General features: G+C 36.2%; 1 protein-coding gene across 1 annotated transcript; it reads left to right on the top strand.

The window, feature by feature from the left end:
* Positions 1-383: 383 nt before the first annotated feature.
* On the top strand, positions 384-12,235 carry DCUN1D5 (DCN1, defective in cullin neddylation 1, domain containing 5; the record flags this gene model as incomplete). Its single annotated transcript, XM_009701646.1, has 7 exons — positions 384-475; positions 3,064-3,134; positions 3,541-3,632; positions 9,478-9,586; positions 9,680-9,784; positions 11,054-11,156; positions 11,916-12,235. Coding segments are annotated over 7 exons (628 nt in total), but the record flags the coding sequence as incomplete, so codon positions are not given.
* Positions 12,236-20,370: the final 8,135 nt, after the last annotated feature.

Genomic DNA, 20,370 nt, shown 5'->3' with positions numbered 1-20,370 from the left:
TAGAGACCTAACTTTAAATGCCGGTATAAATATAAGTAGATAATAAGGCATTTGAATTACTGAGTAGTGGTATTTTGACCATCTGCATGTGGGGTTTTTTTGGATTAATATCTACAAGATAAGAGTACTTTTGCATTTCAGAAAAAGTAATAGTTGCAATAAATTGGGCTATGAAAGGGTTGTATTTCAAGGTAATTTTATGTTCCAACGAGTGTTGAAATAGATTGACAGGCAGTTGCCTTTTAACAAATTCAGCTTCTTTGTTCATGTATATTGACTTCGTGAAACAGTTTAAATAGTTTGAACTAATAATAAACAATTTGGAATTTAAATTTAAATGTCTCATATTAAAATAACACTTCTGATCCTTATGTTTCTATAAGCTATTGCAGATCACAAGCCTCTGGTAAAGTAATAAGTGGAGAGGAACATTTTTCAAGCAAAAAGTGCCTGGCTTGGTTTTATGAATACGCAGGTAATATGCAATGGATTCATATTTAAAACTATATGATTTTGTTTAAAACAAACGAATACATCAAATATTAGTTACATTTTCCTTTTTTTTATGCTGATGTAGACATAAAAAATATGTCCATATTTGCTTCCTTATAAAATGCACTTGAATTAGTATGGCTTTTACTATCACCTTTTCAGTATTTCTTCTTTCTGACTTATTCTTCTTTATTCTGTGCTTTCTACCATGTCATTCTTTAAAATGAAATAACTGATGTTGGACCAGGATATACCGAATGATTCTACTTCTTGATTTGAAATGGACAAGTAGAAGTCAGGACACTGACAGATAGTTTAGACAGAAGTTTATCTAACTAGATCTTGTTTATAATCAAATTGGAAGGATAATGAAATACTTTATGATTTAAGCCCCTTGGTTTTCTATTTTACAAAGTAGTATAATAGATGCTTATATGGTTTTTCCTATCTGAGAATCTGTCCTAACATTTTTTATATTCTAAATATCACTTTTGAATGAAATATTCGTTAGAAGTAGCCTCTTCGAAATAAATCAGAATCGCTATCCAAGTAATAGTTGCTTTCAGTGAATATGCAGTGTATTTTGCAGAATATATTAGATTACTACTGCCATTTATGTATCAATTATATAGTTAGAAAATCATGATCTGTAAACCGTTATTAATTTCTTTTCTTGCCTAGTCACTACTTGAAGTCTATCATAACTAATTGGTGATTAAAACTCGTTAATGGCCAGTTCTGAGTATGAAATCAGATGATGATTTATCTGCCAGCAATTGATTTGAGTATATTTATCAGTCTTTCCACAGTAACGAGCTACACCAGATTCTAGTAATCTGCTTTCTAACTTAGGTTTGAGGCATACTCTTTTCGAGTAAAGAGTATTTTCTGAGGAAAATAATAATTCTCAGGTAATTTTCTTCTGATAAATGCACATGCGCATACTTTAAGCTTTTTTAAGGCCTGTAAATTTTGATTTTGTTTTTGAGTCAAGAACTGAGTGTAGGAGTTTGTACTTTGTTAGTTAACCAGTAATTAAAATATGCCACGTTTCTAGCATAAAATAGAATTCCAGTGAAATTATACGCCATAGGAGATTAAATGTTTCCATTGAAAGAGAAAATTATACACACACACACATATATATGAATTGTACATATTATTTCTGGGCCAAAAACACGGATTCAAGTTTATACTTGTCATTACCAGTGTATGTGTTTCTTTTCATAACTTAAATTTGCAATTTTTTTAACACATTCTATGTAGGGGCTTCTCAAAACCAGATAGCAGTGTTTTGTCTTGCTTACCTAGGCAAAATGTTCTTTGCAAAATTTTTCAAGAGGTAGAGGTTCATGATCTTAAATGCCAGTTGTGTTTTATTTTCCTGTAAAGATAGCTATTCTCAGTAGTTTTTATAAACTATGTTCTTATATCACAGTGAGTAATTATTCAAAGTACGTTATCCAGACTCTTAAAAAGAATTCTGCTTACAATAACAGCAGCGGATACAGATGGAGACAGGTATCATCAAGGAGGGGGGGGAAAAGAGTGTTCTGTCTATGTATAAATAGCAAATTTTGCCAGAAACTCGTAAAATGGCATGTTGTTTTGGAAGATGAAGCCTTTACCTTTCACATGGGTTCATATTCACTAAAACAATGTTAACATAATGATCCAGGACACATCAAAATAGCATGGCACAGGCCTTCTAAATAATATTTGGTTGCCCAGTAGGAGTCGTTTTTGAAACAGACTTAGCAGAAATAACAGAAACCAGAGAGAGATTCAGAGAAACAAGGCGTTGTAGAGTGTGTCTGTATGTGCTCTTTAAATATGTGATTTTGCTGCTTTTTAGAGGCTTTCTTTGTGTTAAAATGGAAGAGTGACAGCATAACACTAACTGTTGTGGTCCTAATCAAGTTATTTTCATTACAGTCATAAACCTTTTTCTGCTTTGTACATGACTAACATGCTTAGCATCTTTCTGATTTATTGCTGTCACTCTCCTCATGTTACTCGGCATCATAAAACTAACCTCACGTTATTTGAAGATTCATCCTCTTCTGTGTTAGTGCAAACCCATAATGTTAACACCGTTGAAAGAGTGGTATCTGGAAGAGTAGCTTGGACAGATTTAATTTTTTTTTTTACTGTTGATAAAATAACTCTGAAGAACATTATTCATAGAGTAGCGGTACCCAAGTTGTCTTAAAAAAAATTGACCAACACAATTATTGGAGTTGAGCTATGTCAATGGAAAACTCAGTGGAGTCTTCTGAAAACTTGCATACACACACTAAAATAGCTTGTCTGCTGTTGTGAGGAGGCAGTGCACAACATGAAAGTTCTGGTTTAGTTTTGCTTTGAGTTCATAGTGTTACTTCAGATGTAACATACATGTCTCCACATTGCAGTTAATAGAATGGTTCTAACATAAAAGCTACTTAATAGTGTAATTCAGTGTTTTTAAAGATAGCTTGTATGCACTATAGTCTAATTGTTGTTGTGTGTAACCATTGTGAGCAGTGAATGTTACTTAGATTTCAGTCTCGTTTCCTTTTGGTTTTGAAGGTCCTGATGAAGTTGTGGGGCCTGAAGGAATGGAAAAGTTCTGTGAAGACATCGGTGTTGAGCCTGAAAATGTAGGTTTCTTGCACAATACTAATAACACATTAAAAGGGGTTATTGGATAAGATTTAATTTCTGTGTAAAACTCTTAACTTCAGTAAGCAAAAGATTTTTTATTTTCCTGCTTTTAGGAGCTGTTCTAAGATATTTCAGCTAAATACATCAATTATGCTTGACTGGTGTGTGAGGTTTTTTGTTTATTTTGTGATAGTAATTTCAGAAATTTTCAGAAATTGAAATTAAGGGGAAGATTTCACATGGCTGAATTATTAAAAGGTAATAAATATAAAGTGCAAGCATCTACAACAATTGCTAGAACGTTTGAATGCTTAGAGTTTTCTTCTTGGACATCTAGAAATCAGCCTTTTCTTACATACTGACTCCTTTTTCTCCCCCTGCTTTTTTTTTTTTTTCCCCTAGATTATAATGTTAGTTTTAGCCTGGAAACTAGAGGCTGAAAGCATGGGATTTTTTACCAAGGAAGAATGGTTAAAAGGAATGACCTCATTACAGTAAGAGTGGTTTTACATATATAATAGAATGTTCTAATTTTATGTTTGTACCAGTAGCTTAATTATTCTTGCTCTCAGTTTCACATTCATTGGCAATAAGACACAGAAGCTCTGGCTTTTAGATCTGGTCTCGGTCAGCAACTGGAAGTAGCTACTGTCGTTCATTGAGTTGTGCACCTGATGAGTTCACTCAAATGATAAAGTTTTGTCTAACCCTGATAAGTCAGGTTTTGGTGGCTTCTTTTTCTTACAAAAAATATGTTAAAATAACACTCTGGTTAGTAGACACAAATAAGTAGATCTGGAGATACCCATGCGCATATCTCAGTGCTGGTATTCTAGAAAGTTTTTACTGATTTCAAAGCTTCATAGATGAGGACTGCATTGATAATAATTTTGGTTATTAATGTTGTTTATTAGATGTAGGTCAGAAGCCATGCTTAGATTAAATAACACTTTTTCAATTTATAAATAAATTTCTTGCTCCTTCTGTTTGTAAGGATTTTCAGTGAGATAATGCTCTGCCTAAAGAGGTTGTTTCTTTCATTAAACTAATCAGCCTTTCGTCAGGCTTCGTTCGGTTGTCATTTTTTGATTGTTCTTCATAAAACTACATATGTACATGAATGTTTTAAGGGTGACTTGTTATGACACTGCATTCAATATTAAAAATGTCAGGGAGCTGCTGTTGCAGCTACAGCATGGTGGGAAAGAGGGGCTGATTTGGCCCTTGGAGTTGGCACAATTCCCGTATCAGTTGTGAATTGGTTTGGGGAATTGTGTTGGGCAGATACCCTCTGGTTGAGACTAAGTAAGTGACTCTGGCCTGACTCTCTTGTGCTAATCTTACTTGATTTAGGATCAGGCTTCTGCTAAACACCTTGATTGTTTTGTGACTATCAGAAGTTCTTAAATTTTAGGAATGATTAAATTGCCTGAAATTCAGGACGACAGTGATTAAATTCTGGGTGCATAAATTTTTAGATGCAGTGAATGGGTATAATTTGGTCACTTCTCTGAAGTACTTGATTTTTATGCCCAAATGGAAGCTCTCAAGAGTTAGCCAGTCTAGCAGAATGCAAGCACAAAGATGTATGAAATCAGGCACCTCTTCAGACCCAATATTACAGACTCTGTTTCTAATAATCTGCTGCAATTAGGAATCTTCTGGTTCTTTTAAGAACAGAGCTGGTCATGCTGTAGACTAAATGTGTTTAAGACAGAAAATATGGTACTGCTGTGCATTTTTGTATAAACAGACTAGGAGCACTTGCCTAAGCCTAAACCAGTTAGCCTGTGTGTTTTGCTTCCCCTGGGTGTGCTGTAATAGCAGTCTGTAGGCTAAGCAGCTGGATGGAGCAGTGACACTCACGTAAAGGAATTCAAGATTCATTGGCTTAAAAGGAGAGTGTAAATCTGTAGACTTGTGCTGTTTGTGCTTACTGGGAAGCAAGGATCGTGTTATGAGATTCCATCTGGAATGGGGGAATCTAGTTTCTCTTGAAAGGTTTGACAGCAGTTTTGAAGGAGAAGGATTTTACACTCTTAAAGTGATAGAGTATTATTACATTCTTGCACAGCATTTTTTTTTTTTGCATGAAGAAATGACATGAAAATGCATTAAAAGCCCAGAGTTATATTACAGAATCCATATTTCAAAAATATTTGAAATGTCACATAAGGTAATTGCACAGGCAGGATTGGGTGAATTCAGCTCCATAGTAAGGTACTTAAATGTGTGATTTATATACAAGAGCTGGATTTCTTAAACTCTTGCTGCAATCTATGGAGATCTAGTCAATATATTAGAGCCTAGGGAGTTATTCAGTTTGCCCTAAAACCTGCTAACTGGTCACCTGAATTGCTCTTACGGGTTGGTTGACTAGACCTCTATGAATGGCAACACTTAAAGCTTACGCACCTAAATGTAATCTACAGTTAGATGCCAACATTTGGGTGCCTGAATCTTGAAGTGACATTCTTTTTGTGTGTGGTTTTGTGATATGCAGATGAAGTTTGTTCTTTAGAGAGGAGGAGAAAAATAAGTATGTGATAAGGTATATACACTATCAGAATTAAGGTGGATCAAGCACTAAGTAGCAGCTTATGAGACTTAAACAACTTAAGCTGCGAAGTGAGGTTTCTAGTATATTGTGTTGGTAAGGTGAGTTCTGCCCTATATATATGTGTGTGTGTGTGTGTGTATATGTATATGTGGAAGCTGGGTGCCTCAATCTAAATTAATCACCTGAAGCTCTTTTCATAGTCAGCAGAGAGAAACAAGTACCTCTGCTGGGCTTTATTTCAGCTATTTTAAAGACCTCCTTAGGCTAAAATGAATAGCCCTCAGGAAATTACTGTTTATCTACATTTGCTTTAGAGCCATTGAAGGGTGAATAACTTAGAGTTGAGCATTTAACTTTACATATCTGAGTTAAAGGAGAAGCATACTCATGTATTTGTCAATTGTAGGCTTTACAGAGTTACAAAGAAAAAAAAATGTAGTTACAAAATGAGCATGAAAGAGAAAGGATTACAATTCATGATTTTATTAAACTCCACAGAAGTCATTGTTTGAACTAGGTAAATACAAAGAATTTTGTGTGTAAGGAAGTGAAGCATAAGGAGCTGTATTGTCTGATTACTTCCCTCTGGCTATTTTTTTTTTTTAACCTTAGAATTCGAGCCAAATTTTACATTAAGGTTGAGCTTTTGAAAATGAGTGGCCAGGTAAAGGGGAGAGAGCCAAATTAGATTCTACCTGAGGGAAAGATAAGGTCCTGGTCTCACATTATTAGGTACAAGAGAAGGGAGGCGAGAGGAGGGGAAGGTCAGGTTTGTAACTTCTTGCTGTTTGCAGAATTGTTAATAAAAACAACTTATTTGGGTTGTTTTTATGATAGCCCAGTATCAGCTGCTTTTCCAGTGAGCTTTTTGTTTGTTAGTGCCTTTCTGTTAATGTTTGTGGGGTTTTTTTCTTTTTTTATGCCAGTATAGCATTCAATATGTACTGGAATCTAAGCAATTTCTGGTCTGCAGACCTGTAAATCAATTGACAGAGTGAAACTATAGCATAGTATAACTTAGAAAAGATGTTTTGCTTGGACCTCTGTGATATTTCCTTGGACCTCTGTGTTCCAGATATAACATGGAACCTGAATTTCAGAAGATCCTGTTTCAATGGTTGCAGAGAGTGAATGGGCTAGATGGATATGATTTCCTTTCGTCCATCTGGAGGGCTGGATGATGGCAGGGGACCTCTTTTCTAGATGAGAAGACCTTCAAATTGCTTTATATACTACTATTAAGTGCTTTTGATTTAATGTTTGTATACATCTTAATAATTTTTCTTTTTAGTAAAAGACAAGCATGTGCAAATAATTATGAAATATGAAACACTGGAATATCTGAGTAGGAGTTGTTGAATCATCACGCTGTCCACATTAGCTATGCCTCAAATTAACTCTCTACCTCAATAGAAGTCAAAATAGGACTGCTTTGTGGTGCTAATCTAAATTTTGTTATGAATGTGGTGTAGGGATGTGAAGAAGATGTAGTAAGCTAACGTCTAGTTTTGTTGACCTTGAGGTAACCTTATTTAATGCTGTCTTTCAGTAAAAGCAGTTCAAGAAATCACATCTTCTTCTAGTCTCTGTATGGGACTTTGGTGTCAATTCACTTGTGCTAATTAGAAGGTTGTTCTGACTGTTAGGAAGATATATTCTAAGTATGAGTGACCTCAGTCATCTTGTTTGAGGCAGCCACATAAGCAGCTATATCTCTATCAAAGACAGCTCCTTACCTCACTAGTGTGAAGAAAATTGATGGCCAGGTGTGGAAATGCCTTAAATGGCTTTAATAGAAATATGTCCCTGCATCGGGCTTCAGAGGGTGCTGCCTCTCTGCAGAGCGTGATCCGTTTGACTGTCTGGTTTTAAATAGGTTGACAGTAGCTCAGAAGTCTTGAGGCTTAATAATTGCACATTTTGATACCAACTTTTTCAAAAGAAGCGCTTCTGCATTAAAATACATATAGCCAATAGTACGGTAAACAATAACAGGAATTTTACTTTATACTTAAATTTATGATTATTTGAACAGTTCTAACAAAATATTTTTGTAGGAAATTTAAACATACTGAAATTTGTGTTTGTCCATGGTATGGTAAATAATCTCAGTCAAATGATAGTTGACAAAATGTGTGGTAAACTCACTTTAGGTAGTTTATATATATCGTTAGTACACTAACAGCATGAGCATTTAGTTAGGTGTTAAATACGTAGATTTGTCCTCAAATGTAGAGGACAGTGTTATTGCAGTATGAAGGTTTGAACATAGAGATGAATATAAAATGAGGTGCCTTTGTAGCAGACCCTAATATTGTTTTAAGGTTTAAACAGTAGAATACATAGACCAATTAATGGCTGAAGATGAAAAAAGTAATTTTATCTTTAGTTAAATTTACCAAAGCTTTTTTAACAACACTTCTTTTCAACTTAATGCATGGTTTATTGCTAAATATATTAGTTCTTGTCTTCAGAATATGCAACCTCATTGGCTAATAGTTTATTTAGCATGGATCTTGACTGGGACTCAGTGCTGCTTAAGGCAGATGCTGCTAGAGACAAGTAAAACAAAATCAGCTGGAGTTGCTGCATTTCTCTTGTCGCAGCCTGAGAGGGACAGACAGACAGACAGACGTGCACACACAGGCTAGCAGACCTGAGGAACAACAAGTACCGGCTGTGGGCAAAGTACGGCATCAGAGTCCAGCATCTCAGCAACCTGCTGCAGTCTTCCGAAGGGCCCGTGCGACGGACGGGCTGCTGGGACAAGTCCGTAAGGAGCTGTTACAGATGCACGTGGATTCCGAGAGGCAGGCTGCCAGAGGGAGAGCACATTACCAAAGGAACTATTTATGTACATCTGCATTTCTGAAAGTATTGCTTCTGGATACAGGGCAAGGTGGAATTTATTGTTTTGTGGGGGTTTTTTTAAGCATGGCAGCTATTATTTTATAAGAATAAAAATGCAATAAAATATAACAACTGTTCTTTTGAGTGAGTCTTTCCTGGAGGATTAGCATGTGTAAGTTACATACTGCTCTGCCATTGTTGGTGAATCTAACCCATTTTCTATTTGGAAACAAAAGTTCTTGCTAAGTAAAATATGTGGAGATCTTCTTTTCTGCCAAAGGGTTATTTTTGCCAAAGGGTTATCCTGTCAGCTAGCAGACCTGTAAATTCTTATACAGCCTGTGAGTTTTCAGTCGAATAACTACTGACTAATCAAGGTGATAGGCTTATCAGAGCTTGCATTTGTCAATCATAAAACACCAGCAGACTGTTGTGTTTTGCAGAGTGTCTGCTCAATCCTGCCACTTGTAAATGTGTAGCCTTGCAGTGTGTTTTTAGGGTTTGTGTTTTTTTCCAAAGAGATACGGCATAAAGCCGTTATTTACAGCTGGATTTTACTACCTTAATGCACACCAAATACTGTTTTCTCCAAACTTTCATAGTGATTGAAAGATAAGATAGTACTGGGAATGAATATCAATTGCAGAGTATGGCATAAAAAGACTACTATTTGAGAAGTAAAGCAGAGACTTTGTATTCTGTTGCTGATACATTTTTAAAAAACTTGCTTACAGAAGCCAGGCATTCATCATTTCAGTAAGGTGCAAATGTTGAGCATATACTGTGTTCTTTAAGTCACATTCATAGTATTACTCCTGTGCATCTGATGATTGCATTTTGCTGATTTTTTTTTTTTATGTTTGCTGGCATTTTTTTCATTGTCCAGATGTTTTGTTTTGAACTTCTAACGTCATTTGTTTTTCTTTAAGGTGTGACTGTACAGAAAAATTACAGAGTAAATTTGACTTCTTGCGGTCACAATTGAATGACATTTCATCCTTTAAGAATATCTACAGATATGCCTTTGATTTTGCAAGGGTAAGACTACTGGAATGTTAGAGAAGTTCTTATTTTAATTATTCAGCGAACTTGTACTTGAACAGTTTTTGTGCTTTCTTTATTCAACCTTAGGATAAAGACCAACGAAGTCTCGATATTGATACTGCAAAATCCATGTTAGCTCTTCTTCTTGGAAGAACTTGGCCACTGTTTTCAGTATTTTATCAATACCTGGAGGTACAAGTTTCCTTGACTTTCTGAATGATGGCATAGTAGGTGGGCTGTTCTGTGAAAAGATTTCAGGGTTTGTGTTGTTTTGCTCAAGAATGTATCCATATTGCTCCTCTTCCCTTGCTTGATGTGCTTTTGAAACAGTGATGTTCTTGTATGCGTCACAGATCCTTTTCTCCCTCCCTGTGCCCCACCCCCCCTTCTCTTATCAAAGGCAACTAAAATTCCATCTTGATTAGACTATAAAGGTAAGTTTAAATAATAGCACCCAAGTAGTCTCTTCAGCTGCATCTGTGCTGAATTTCGAGTTTGCTTTGTGTAGATGCAGTGTATAGGTACCTTGAGCTTTGGCTGTCTCTGGAAAATTTTGGTCAGCTCAGCTGCAAGTGACTTAGTAATGTGGACATGTGTAGGCTGTGGAGCATGCTAGGCTTGAGAGTATTCCCTGGCTTCAAATAAGTACTAACATTGCAAAGTAGGTGTCCTTATGATCATACTGTATTGTAGCCTGGAGAGAAGATTTTTTGTAATCGTTCATTCTGGAGATGTATCTGAGCTAGGTTTGCCCCGCTTCAGGGCAAGATGAAAATTTACTAGTTTTTGAAGCTTAAAAGTGGAGACTTCCTGATCCCCTGGTATTTTGATTTTGCTTTCAAAACTGTTTTATGTGGTTTCAGAACTATGAAATATGTACATGTGTAGTATTTTTAAAAATGGAAAATGAAGGAAATAGTAGCTGTTGTTACTGATTAAATTGTTTGTTAGGAACTGAAGATAAAATGAGAGAAATGAGATCAGAATCACAGAATCGATTTGGTTGGAAGAGACCTGGGATCATCGAGTCCAACCTTTGCCCTAACACCCCCATGTCAACTAGACCATGGCACTAAGTGCCACCTCCAGTCTTTGAAACCCGTCCAGGGATGGGGACTCCACTGCCTCCCTGGGCAGCCCATGCCAATGCCTAACAACCCTTTCTGTGAAGAAATGCCTCCTCATTGCTAGCCTGAACTTCCCCTGACTCGGTTTCAGATTATGCCCTCTTATCCTGTCACTGGTTGCCTGGGAGAAGAGACCGACCCCCACCTCACTACAACCTCCTTTCAGGTCATTGTAAGGAGCAATCAGGTCTCCCCTCAGCCTCCTCTTCTCCAGGCTAAACACCCCCAGCTCCCTCAGCTGCTCCTCATAAGACTTATTCTCCAGACCCTTCACCAGATGCATCGTTTCCAAATGTCACTTGACATTTTAATGTTCTGAAATTCTTTTTCCTAGCAATCGAAGTATAGAGTTATGAACAAGGATCAGTGGTACAATGTGCTAGAGTTCAGCAGAACTGTCCATGCAGATCTTAGCAACTATGATGAAGATGGTGCATGTAAGTATTCATAACATTTTGCTTATTCAACGATCATTTCAGTATTTTGAATTTGCATAAAACAAATTTCTGTAACAGAAACAATACTGTAAAGTATAAAATATTTCTTTTCCAACAATGCATAAAAAAAGTGTCCTGATAACCATCCATCTTCAAACTGCAGATACTAATTTTAGTATTATGTCAGGGGTGTGATGGTGTACGTGAGCCAACTTATATTCAGTTGAGGATCTAGTGAAGCTGCTTGCTATGTGAAACTATAGGCTTGCAAATAGAATGATAAATAGCAAACTCTCATTTTGTACTAATACATAATAAACTCTAGTTTAACTATAAAGTAGCCTAGCTGCTGGTAGTTGGGGCTGAACTCTATACCTGGCTGACAGCCAGTCATGCTAGGTCTGAATTGCAGTTGGCATCCTATTTTCGTCCATGTTCTAATTATGTGCAATTCTGAAGGCTCTAGGAAGAAGGAATTGGTTGTGCCAATTTACAATATAATCTTATTTTTATGTTTTCCGTTCAATTCAGTGCACCTATGGATGTCAGGAACACTTTTTTCCATAGTTCTGTGTTATTTGTGCACTTTTTGCCACACTTGGACTGAAATGATTGTAGTCATCTTTGAGTCTTAATAAGTATTTGACCATAGGGTTGACATGGATGTTACCTAGACCAATAGTTTTAACCTTCATACTCTTCAGAGAAGAGGTTTAAAAGACATTGGCAAATATAACTCCAAGTTTCATCCATTTGCAGGGCCTGTACTTCTGGATGAATTTGTTGAATGGCAAAAAGTTCGTCAAGCGTCATAGCAAGAATTCAAAAGAAAATGCAAAAGTTTTTTTGGTGCCCGCCTGTACACAAAGTAATGAGGAAAAAAAAAGGATTGCATTTTCATTCTTAAGAAAGACTTTACAGTAATTTTTTTTTCCTTTTTTAAGGAAATTTTCTTGTTACACGCGATATGGGCATTGAACCACACCTCTTCTGAGACTGAAAGTTGAAGTTCTTGTTTTGAGTCTTATGTTTATAGTGTTTATTTCAGAACAATAAAGATTCAGATTTGTGACAAAGGCCTAAAAGTGAAGAATGTCCCTTGAATGTGAGTGTGGTGTCTATTTTTAAAACCAAATGTTTAAGATTATCTTCCTCAGAAGTGCCCTTTGCTATGAATTTTTGAAGACCTTAAAAATGCTTAACTGGCACTGTTGCTTGCTGATAGTATGATTGTCTTGTGTAACAAACATTAGAAAGAACGACTGATTTTTGGAGCCCTGGGTGGGAGTGTGCGAATTTGCATATTAAGTATTGGTCATGGGTTGTGCCACAGTTTTCAGCTCCTTGTGGAGATAAAGGCCTTAAACTCTTTTTTCTTTTTTGTTCAGTACCCACCTAGAGGCATGGCATTTAATGACACGCCCTTTTAAAGCAGAAAGGTGTAGAGCATATGGCTCTATATGCAGAATGGCTGAAAATTAGATGCCTATACTTCAGAGGTGAACACAGATACTCTTTGGTACAGTAAGGCAGCTTCAAATTTTTACTAAAATTTAGACTTTGGATTGCTTTGTAGAAAAAGTGCAATTTATATTTTAAAAGGGAAAGCTGGAAAGACTCAGTTTCAAGCTTTGCTTCTTACATGTTTTAAACTGGAAGCATTCAGAACATGAAATTTTTTTATCTCCCTGGATGCTTTTCATAATGTAACTCAAGAAGAGACTATGAGATCACCTACCTTTGACCTGTGTATAACAGGCTATTAATTTTTACCCTGTTACTCCATGTATTGAGTCCAATAACTACTGCGATTGCCCTTTTAGGTGCTCAGTGTTCATGGCAGCCTTTAAATAGAGTAGAAGTTTGTCACTCTACCTTCCTGCCGAGGAGGTCCAGTGCCGCCTTCGAGAAGGAAAGGGATTTTAATGAGTAAATCTGAGAAATGAAAACAGAATGAGAGAATGAAGCATTTGTAACTTCTACTTTATTATTTAACTATATTATGTAGACTGTGATAATGCCATGAGACTCAGTCAGTGATCAAGGCCTCATTGTGCCAAATATTTCAACAGCTTGAAATAATAGACAATGTAAACTAGGCATGACTTGAAGATCTTTGCCTCAGGGAAATTACTTCTGTTTTGCACATCCCTTATTCAGACTAACAAGCATGAGTTTTCCTATCCTTAAGGAAAGCTTTATTCCTAAGATGAATTTTTTTCTTTTTCTTTTTTTTTTTTTTTTTTTTTTTAACAAAGAGTCGGGAGTGGGGAGAAAAGGTGTGTGGAGAAATAATAAGTGGGACAAACTAGTAGTGTGTGCCTGTGCTCTTGTACTGCTAGGGAGGACCAGTCTTGCAACTTACTCTCCAGACCTGCTTGCTGTGGGCTGCAGGAGGCAATGCAGTGGTGGTCACTGGGCTGTTCTGCACCTGATAGTGCAGTTGAACCTTAGAAGCTTGGTTCTGCCCAAGTGAAAAAAAGCACTGAGGGGAAAAAAAGAAACCAAACAACTGTTGAGATACTTGGAAGATCTCTGCTTGTACAGTGGCTAGTGTCTGTGTGCATGCAAACACATGCACTACTGCTGTTCTAAATATTTTTCCACCTTTTTTTAAGGGAAGTACTTAATTTTAGATCTCATGTAGGCTACAGCAGTTCTCTTCAGGATGTTACAAGTTGTCCATTTGCATTGCTGATAATTCTGACTTCACTCATAATAGAGTGCCTTTCATTTGGAAATTGCCCTACCCCATAGAAAGTTAGTGCCAGAATGAGATTAACTTCAAGAGTCCCAAGATCTACTCGTAAAGTCCTAAGATGCACAGATAAACATGCACCAATTAACTTATGTCAAGGGAAGTACTGCTGTATACTAAGTCTCTGCAGGGGCACTGATTCTGAAATGACTTTCTCAAATTCACTATAATGACTCTCCTTGCTTAGTATGTTTAGTCCTCATTGTAACTGGGAAATTCTCTTTCCAGAAGTTTTGAAATACCAGTTAGAAGATGAATATTTTGTAGTGTGATTAAAAAAAAAAAATCATCTTTTTTAGGTAACTGCGAACTGTTGTGAATTCAATTTAAACCAGTTGGTCCTAGAGGATGGTATTAGAGTATAACAGTAGGAGTGATGCATCTACCAATCCAAGGTAGTCAAGTACTTACCGTTAAGGTGTAAGACACTATGTGATGTATCATTTGTATCTCTGTTAAGGTTTTATCAGTATTCCTATAATAAATCCATGTTTCAGGGATTTATAACTTGGTTGTGTGTGTGATTGAAAATCATCAGTTACTGTAAGACTTTGACTGGGAATGAATGTATTTAAACTACTTAAAATCAATATAGTTTTTCAAATTTGAATAAAGTAGGATTTTAAGTTATGTTTTTGTGCTCAAAACTGCAATCAAATTTATTGTTTAAATGTGAACTAATGGCTTGTACAGTTTCATTGTGAGCTGATCACTTTTATTAAGCTGTCTTTTATTAAATCACCTTACAGCTTACTGTGGATAAGTACCAAAAGCTGTTTGTTTATTTTATTTTTTTTAATTTTGTGCATGTCATGTCCACAAGCCAAAACTGAGTTCAGCTAAATGCTTTCTTTAGTCTTTGAACTTTAATTTTGCTTTGCTCGGGTCATTTCAGTCTGTTGAATGAAAAAAACAAAAGCGACACCTTATTTTTCAGTGTTCTAAGATGAAAGTTCACAGGAGAAATATGCTGCCACAGTTATGACAAAAAATAAAATTGAAGGTGAAGTGTCTTCCAAAGCTGAATCATAGTGGTGTCTATCTTGATGTTATAAACTTCACATTAATCTCACTTTCATTTCTTGATATCAGTTCTTCCTAACATAACTAACATTTTCTAGTTTTCTTATACAAATAACAGTTTTGGTTTTTAAATCTGAAAATGCCCACCTGTTCATGGAAAAAGCCATACCAGTAGATTGGAATGTAATATTTCTCCTATGTAAAAATGTGATCTTGAATTAAACAGTCATTTATGTTTACTTATGTCTTTAATGTATACGTAGTTTTGATCCAATTTATCTTTACTGTTTAAATGTCTAATTCTTCACTAACGGCTGTAATTTCACATTTCTATATAGCAGAATTTGAATTTTGCATTTGAGATGACTATGGATACAAGCTTGGTACCAATCACAGGTGGCCCAAAAGGTGGCACTGTGGTCTTGACAATTTCCATTGTTAAGGTTTTTTCATCTCTCCCAAAAGCTTTGAGCTGATATATTGATATTGACTGCACAAAAATTGCAAAAGGGATCATCAAGTTTAATGTTTCTGATGTTTTGTTCATTTTTTTTAAGCTAGTGAACAGTTCTTTCAGTGTGATATGTACAAACTTGTACAGGTTTAGCTTTGTTAAGTATGATAAATAAAATGGTACGTAATAGGGCAGAAAACGCATTTTTTTTGTCATGCTGCCTCTTTTAGTTTTCTCTTTTGTGTATGTATAACTGTTCTTAAAATCACTGAGAGACTTAATTCCAGCAAGAGGGACAAGTAATTTCTAACTTAACCTTACTGAATAATTTCTTTGTTCCTGTGTGCACCTATAGAAAATGGAACTTGATCTCAATTGGGAGCAACAGCAATCAGCATTCTTGATTATATCCCTTGTTTTTAGGTGCTGATAGAACATAATGGTCCTAGTAATTAACTGTCATGAATTATTCATTGGGTGAACACTGTTCCAACAACCTGTTGCAATACATGTGAATGAAAAGAGAATGAGTTTTTCTCTTTCCCACTGCCTCCCTTCCCACCACCTAGCACATCTCTTGGATTTTTAGGAAAGGACTGGGTATTTTCTGGTGTTCTCTTCCGTAGGGTCTTTCAGAGCCCATTACAGAAAGGATCGAGGCCAGCATCCCATCATATGTTTCAGTTAGTAATGACACTATCTTCCTTGCAGATACAGCTTGTTCCACTCTTGACACTTTCTAGTTGTTGAGGTCCGATGCCGTACCTGGCTCGGGACAGCCTTATCGCCCAAAGGTCATCAGTCCCGCTCAGACCTAAAGCAATGCCTGCTTGTCGTCTCCACAGTTCCACTTTGTCTTCTTTGGATAATGAAGTTCCCGGTGCCTTCCTGAGTCAGTAGGATGTTTAGAGGTGTGCACACCAGGCATCTCATACCTGTATCTACAAGCGATAGGAACAGTTTTGCTACTTCTCTTTACCCTTGTCTTCTGTATAACCGCTCTCTATTTATTTCTATTTCTGTGGGAAAGGACACTGTAGTGTTAGGTAGGTATATTCAAGACTGAATGCGTACTGCAAGGTGATGTTGCCTAGTGTTACCTTACTTTTTATTTTTAAACCACTGCCAGGCTTGTCACCAAAATGAAATTAGTTTCTCCGATTTATATATCACTTCATCCAGACTCTAATCTTGCTCCTGGTTTTGTCTTGGATAATCAGAGTACGGTATTCCCTATATATTGGTATCTCCTTAGCTTTTTTTCCCCCTAAATAGTATCTGACCATAATAACAGTGACAGAAGATGTAAGTTACTGAATTTGGCTGTTTGATAGGCCTTAGAGTGGACAGATCTTTAGCTTAATGAGCCAAGTACTATTTCTTAATCCCAGATTGGTTCCAACATATTTCTATTGAATGACCTGCTACTTTTTAAGTTATTAAATGTTATGGTTGTTTCCTGTTCCTCTAGAAACTATGCCGATTGGTAAAGATGCTTTAAACACAAAATTCTTCAGCTTCTTAAATTAAACTTCTTCCCTAATTTTGACAATTTAAGGAAAAAAAATCACTCCAAATTTCAGGGGTTTATGTTCATGTATGTATTTTTATCAGCTTAATAGTGAATTAGTGCTGATTATAAAATAATTTGAAGGGGTTTTTGGCTGATTTAAATTCTAGCTAGTATACAACTTGGTTTTTTCCTTATTGTTTTCAGAGTTACTTAATTTATTTTCACTGTTCATTTTATGATAATGAATTAAAGGGCTAGAACATAGTATTGCCAGCTAGTTTAATTTTTTTCTGATAATAGCACTGAGGTGATTCTTTTTATTTTTTTTAATATTAGAATATTTCAGGAAGGTTTACTGTGCCTATTGTAGTAATTTAAATTGCAATCAAATGAAATGGTAGATGCTGCTTGTAGCCTGCTAACTCTTACAGGCTTAATGTGAAATTAGTTTTTGCATTCAGAATTAGTTAACTGTAAACCAGTGTCTCTAATGAAAGAGGAAATAATTATCCTATGGTGTAATGCCTCTCAATAATTAAAACTTAGAAAGAAATACAATAAACTTCAACAGCTAATATTATATCCTCAACTAGCTGTTCAACGTACTTTAGTTTGAACACAGAAAAAATGTTAATCGGAACACCCGAATGAATGATTTGGAACACATCTGAAATAAATCATTATCGGTCCCTGAGAAATGTAACCACTTTAATTTTTTGCAGGTTACAGCAGCAGTAGGAAGATGAACGTTAGTTATATAAAAAGTGGGTCCTCTGCGTACCTGACACTTGCTTCTGAGTTATGCTTTTGTGTAGTACTTTCAGGTATTGGTTCTACTTGCATAGATTTACAAAACAAAGAAGATGGTTTATTACCTCATGTATGTTTGATTCGTGCAAGGGCTGAGTAGTAATACCAAAGTAGTAAAAGCAAAGACCACTGCTGGATTTCCAAGGGCTGGGCATAGGTTGTGACACTGTGATTTGACCATGATGTGAAATGGAAATATTCATGGCAGGCAGGGGAAAGAATAGGAAATGTATCTGGAAATAAAATACAGTCATATCCTACCATTTTTCCCTTTATTTCCATGCTTATTTGTTTAAGCCAGGGGAATGTCCTGTGCCTATTTCAGACTTGTGGTCTGTATACATGCACACACATTTTTGTATATAAAAATAAATATATAAATATTTCCCATCTGGTGTTCAACCTGGTGGAAACTGCACAGAAAGATTTTGAAGGTGAGAGGAGAAGTAGAAAGGAGTTTCAGTTCTTTTCAGCTTTCCTATAGCACATGTACATTTTGGGGGCTGTGGAAGTGACTGGTCACCTTTCTGTCCTATGCAAATCTCCCTCAATGGTGGTTTTTCTGCATTTGGATGGTCCTGTCCTAGGAGCCAGTTTACAGTTTTGATAGTGAAATGCTGTTCTCTTCCTGAATCTTCAGTGGGCCTATTCAGGACCCATTGACTTTAATTATATGGTTTGGGGGTTGTTTTGGTTTTGTTTTTTCCCCTGGTATGATGATTACTGCCTTACAGAATGAATACTCTACTGTGGAAAAATGTCCTCGTAGAATTGGAGATGCCAAACCTAACAATGTTCATGGGAAGACAATTATTACTGACACTTGAGTGAACCACCAGGACATCTATGTGCCAAGGCCTACCCTTTGGCAGTGTTTGTGAATTATTTTTTGGTTTTTATTGTTTATGGAACTGTGATTTTTAGGTCATGTATTAAATCACTTAAGAATATTGCTGTGCCTGTGCTGTACAACTGAGTATATGCTGTACTGAAGTTCATTATAACGTATAATTGTTAAATGAAATGCTTATGACTTTAATGATTTAGCATGTTATATGAAGAAGCTCCACAAACTATATTTTTGCAACATAGTGAGTATGATGCATAGCTCAGTGGAAAATCATTGATTTCTGAAGTCATGGGGAAGCATCTTAAGTGTCTGTAGTTATTTGTAAGTGGTGAATAAGCTTCAAAACACAGTTTTATTTGCTGTTTTATTTTTTGATGCTCATTTTAATTTCTTAAAGGATCACCATTCATCAGGGAACATGTTCATAGTCTTTGTTTAGCTAAGACAAAGAATATTCTTTTTCTATTAATTTGAAAGTTTGGGGGGCAGCTAGCATAAGGCTTCAGTTTCATTCTACTAGGTACTGTGGTGTTCATAAAACTTTTGTCCCTTACCTAATGACATTACTGTCCTACCAATAAATACTGTGCTTATGCTTTGCATAGTGCTTGTCTTTTAACTAGAACATTCCTGCAATCATAATATTAAATATTTTTCCATTTAAGTACATCATCTATAGTTGCTCAATATTCCTTAAAAATGTAATTAAACCAAGAACTTGTTTTCTAGTACTAATGTCACCAATACAAGAGAGAAAATCATGTCATTCCCATTTCTTACTTTGTTTATTCATTTGAATGTTTTAGCCTTCTTTACCTCAAAGAGTTGATTTGTGTTAGCATAGTTTGAGTTCACCAATGATGATTTCAATCAAGTTGTATGATTATTTTGGTTAAATTTTGCCCTTTGGAATTGAATAACGGGGGCCCAGTTCTCCAAACATGCTTAAGATTTCATCCTTAAAGAAATCAGGTTCCTAATGATGAACAAGACATTGATTTTAGGCCTTTCTAGGTTGGATTTTAAAATGGTTCATCCCTGAATTTTCTGCCATCCCTGGAATAGTGGCTGCCTTAACTACAACAGAAGCAGTAAATAGTCATTGCTAAGCTTCTGTTGCTTTGGAATATCAGGTGGAAGACAGAGAAAGCATTCATGTTTAGGTCGGATTGCACACCAGGTTTATGTGTACATCACTTGGGCAACAGTTTGAAATGGGTGTCAAGTGCTGTATTTCTTTTAAGAAAGTTCTTTTTGTTGCATTGCAGCGAGAAATAAAGATTGCAATGGTACATTACACAACATCTTCATAGACGTAGAAATGGTGGGACATAGTAAGACACAGAGAAATGGAAGGAAGTGTCAGTGCCTCAGATACTTAGCTTTTGGCTGGTATCGTGCATTATGCAAATGAAATTATCTGGTCTGAATCTTCAGGTTTTGGATGTTTCTTTATGCGGATGCCTAACATGCTACACAGAGGGGCTGTTTTTAAGAAGATTTGTCTATCCAAAAATGTTGGAACTTTTCCTTTGCAACCATGTAACCCCTTGATAATATTCTGGTGGCTGCTAGGAAGAGGAAACCATTTAATTGCTGGATATTTCCCAAATGTAAGAGTGTCCACGGGAGACACAGGAGTGGCAGACTCCTATTCCTCTCTTACCCATTTGTTAGAGATGTCATGCTGGACATCAGGAGCAGATGCGCTTTGGCTGTCCCCAGTCGTGTCTGACACCCCCCCCCCCCCAAGACAATCGGCTTCTGACAGATTTCATTTGGAGTAAGGAATTGGTAAGTGATGCT

The sequence above is a fragment of the Cariama cristata genome, unplaced genomic scaffold (genome assembly GCF_000690535.1).
Source record: "Cariama cristata isolate BGI_N322 unplaced genomic scaffold, ASM69053v1 scaffold16716, whole genome shotgun sequence".
NCBI classification, from domain to species: domain Eukaryota; kingdom Metazoa; phylum Chordata; class Aves; order Cariamiformes; family Cariamidae; genus Cariama; species Cariama cristata.
Note: the sequence above shows the minus strand (reverse complement) of the source record. Positions and strands in the feature narration are given on the sequence as shown.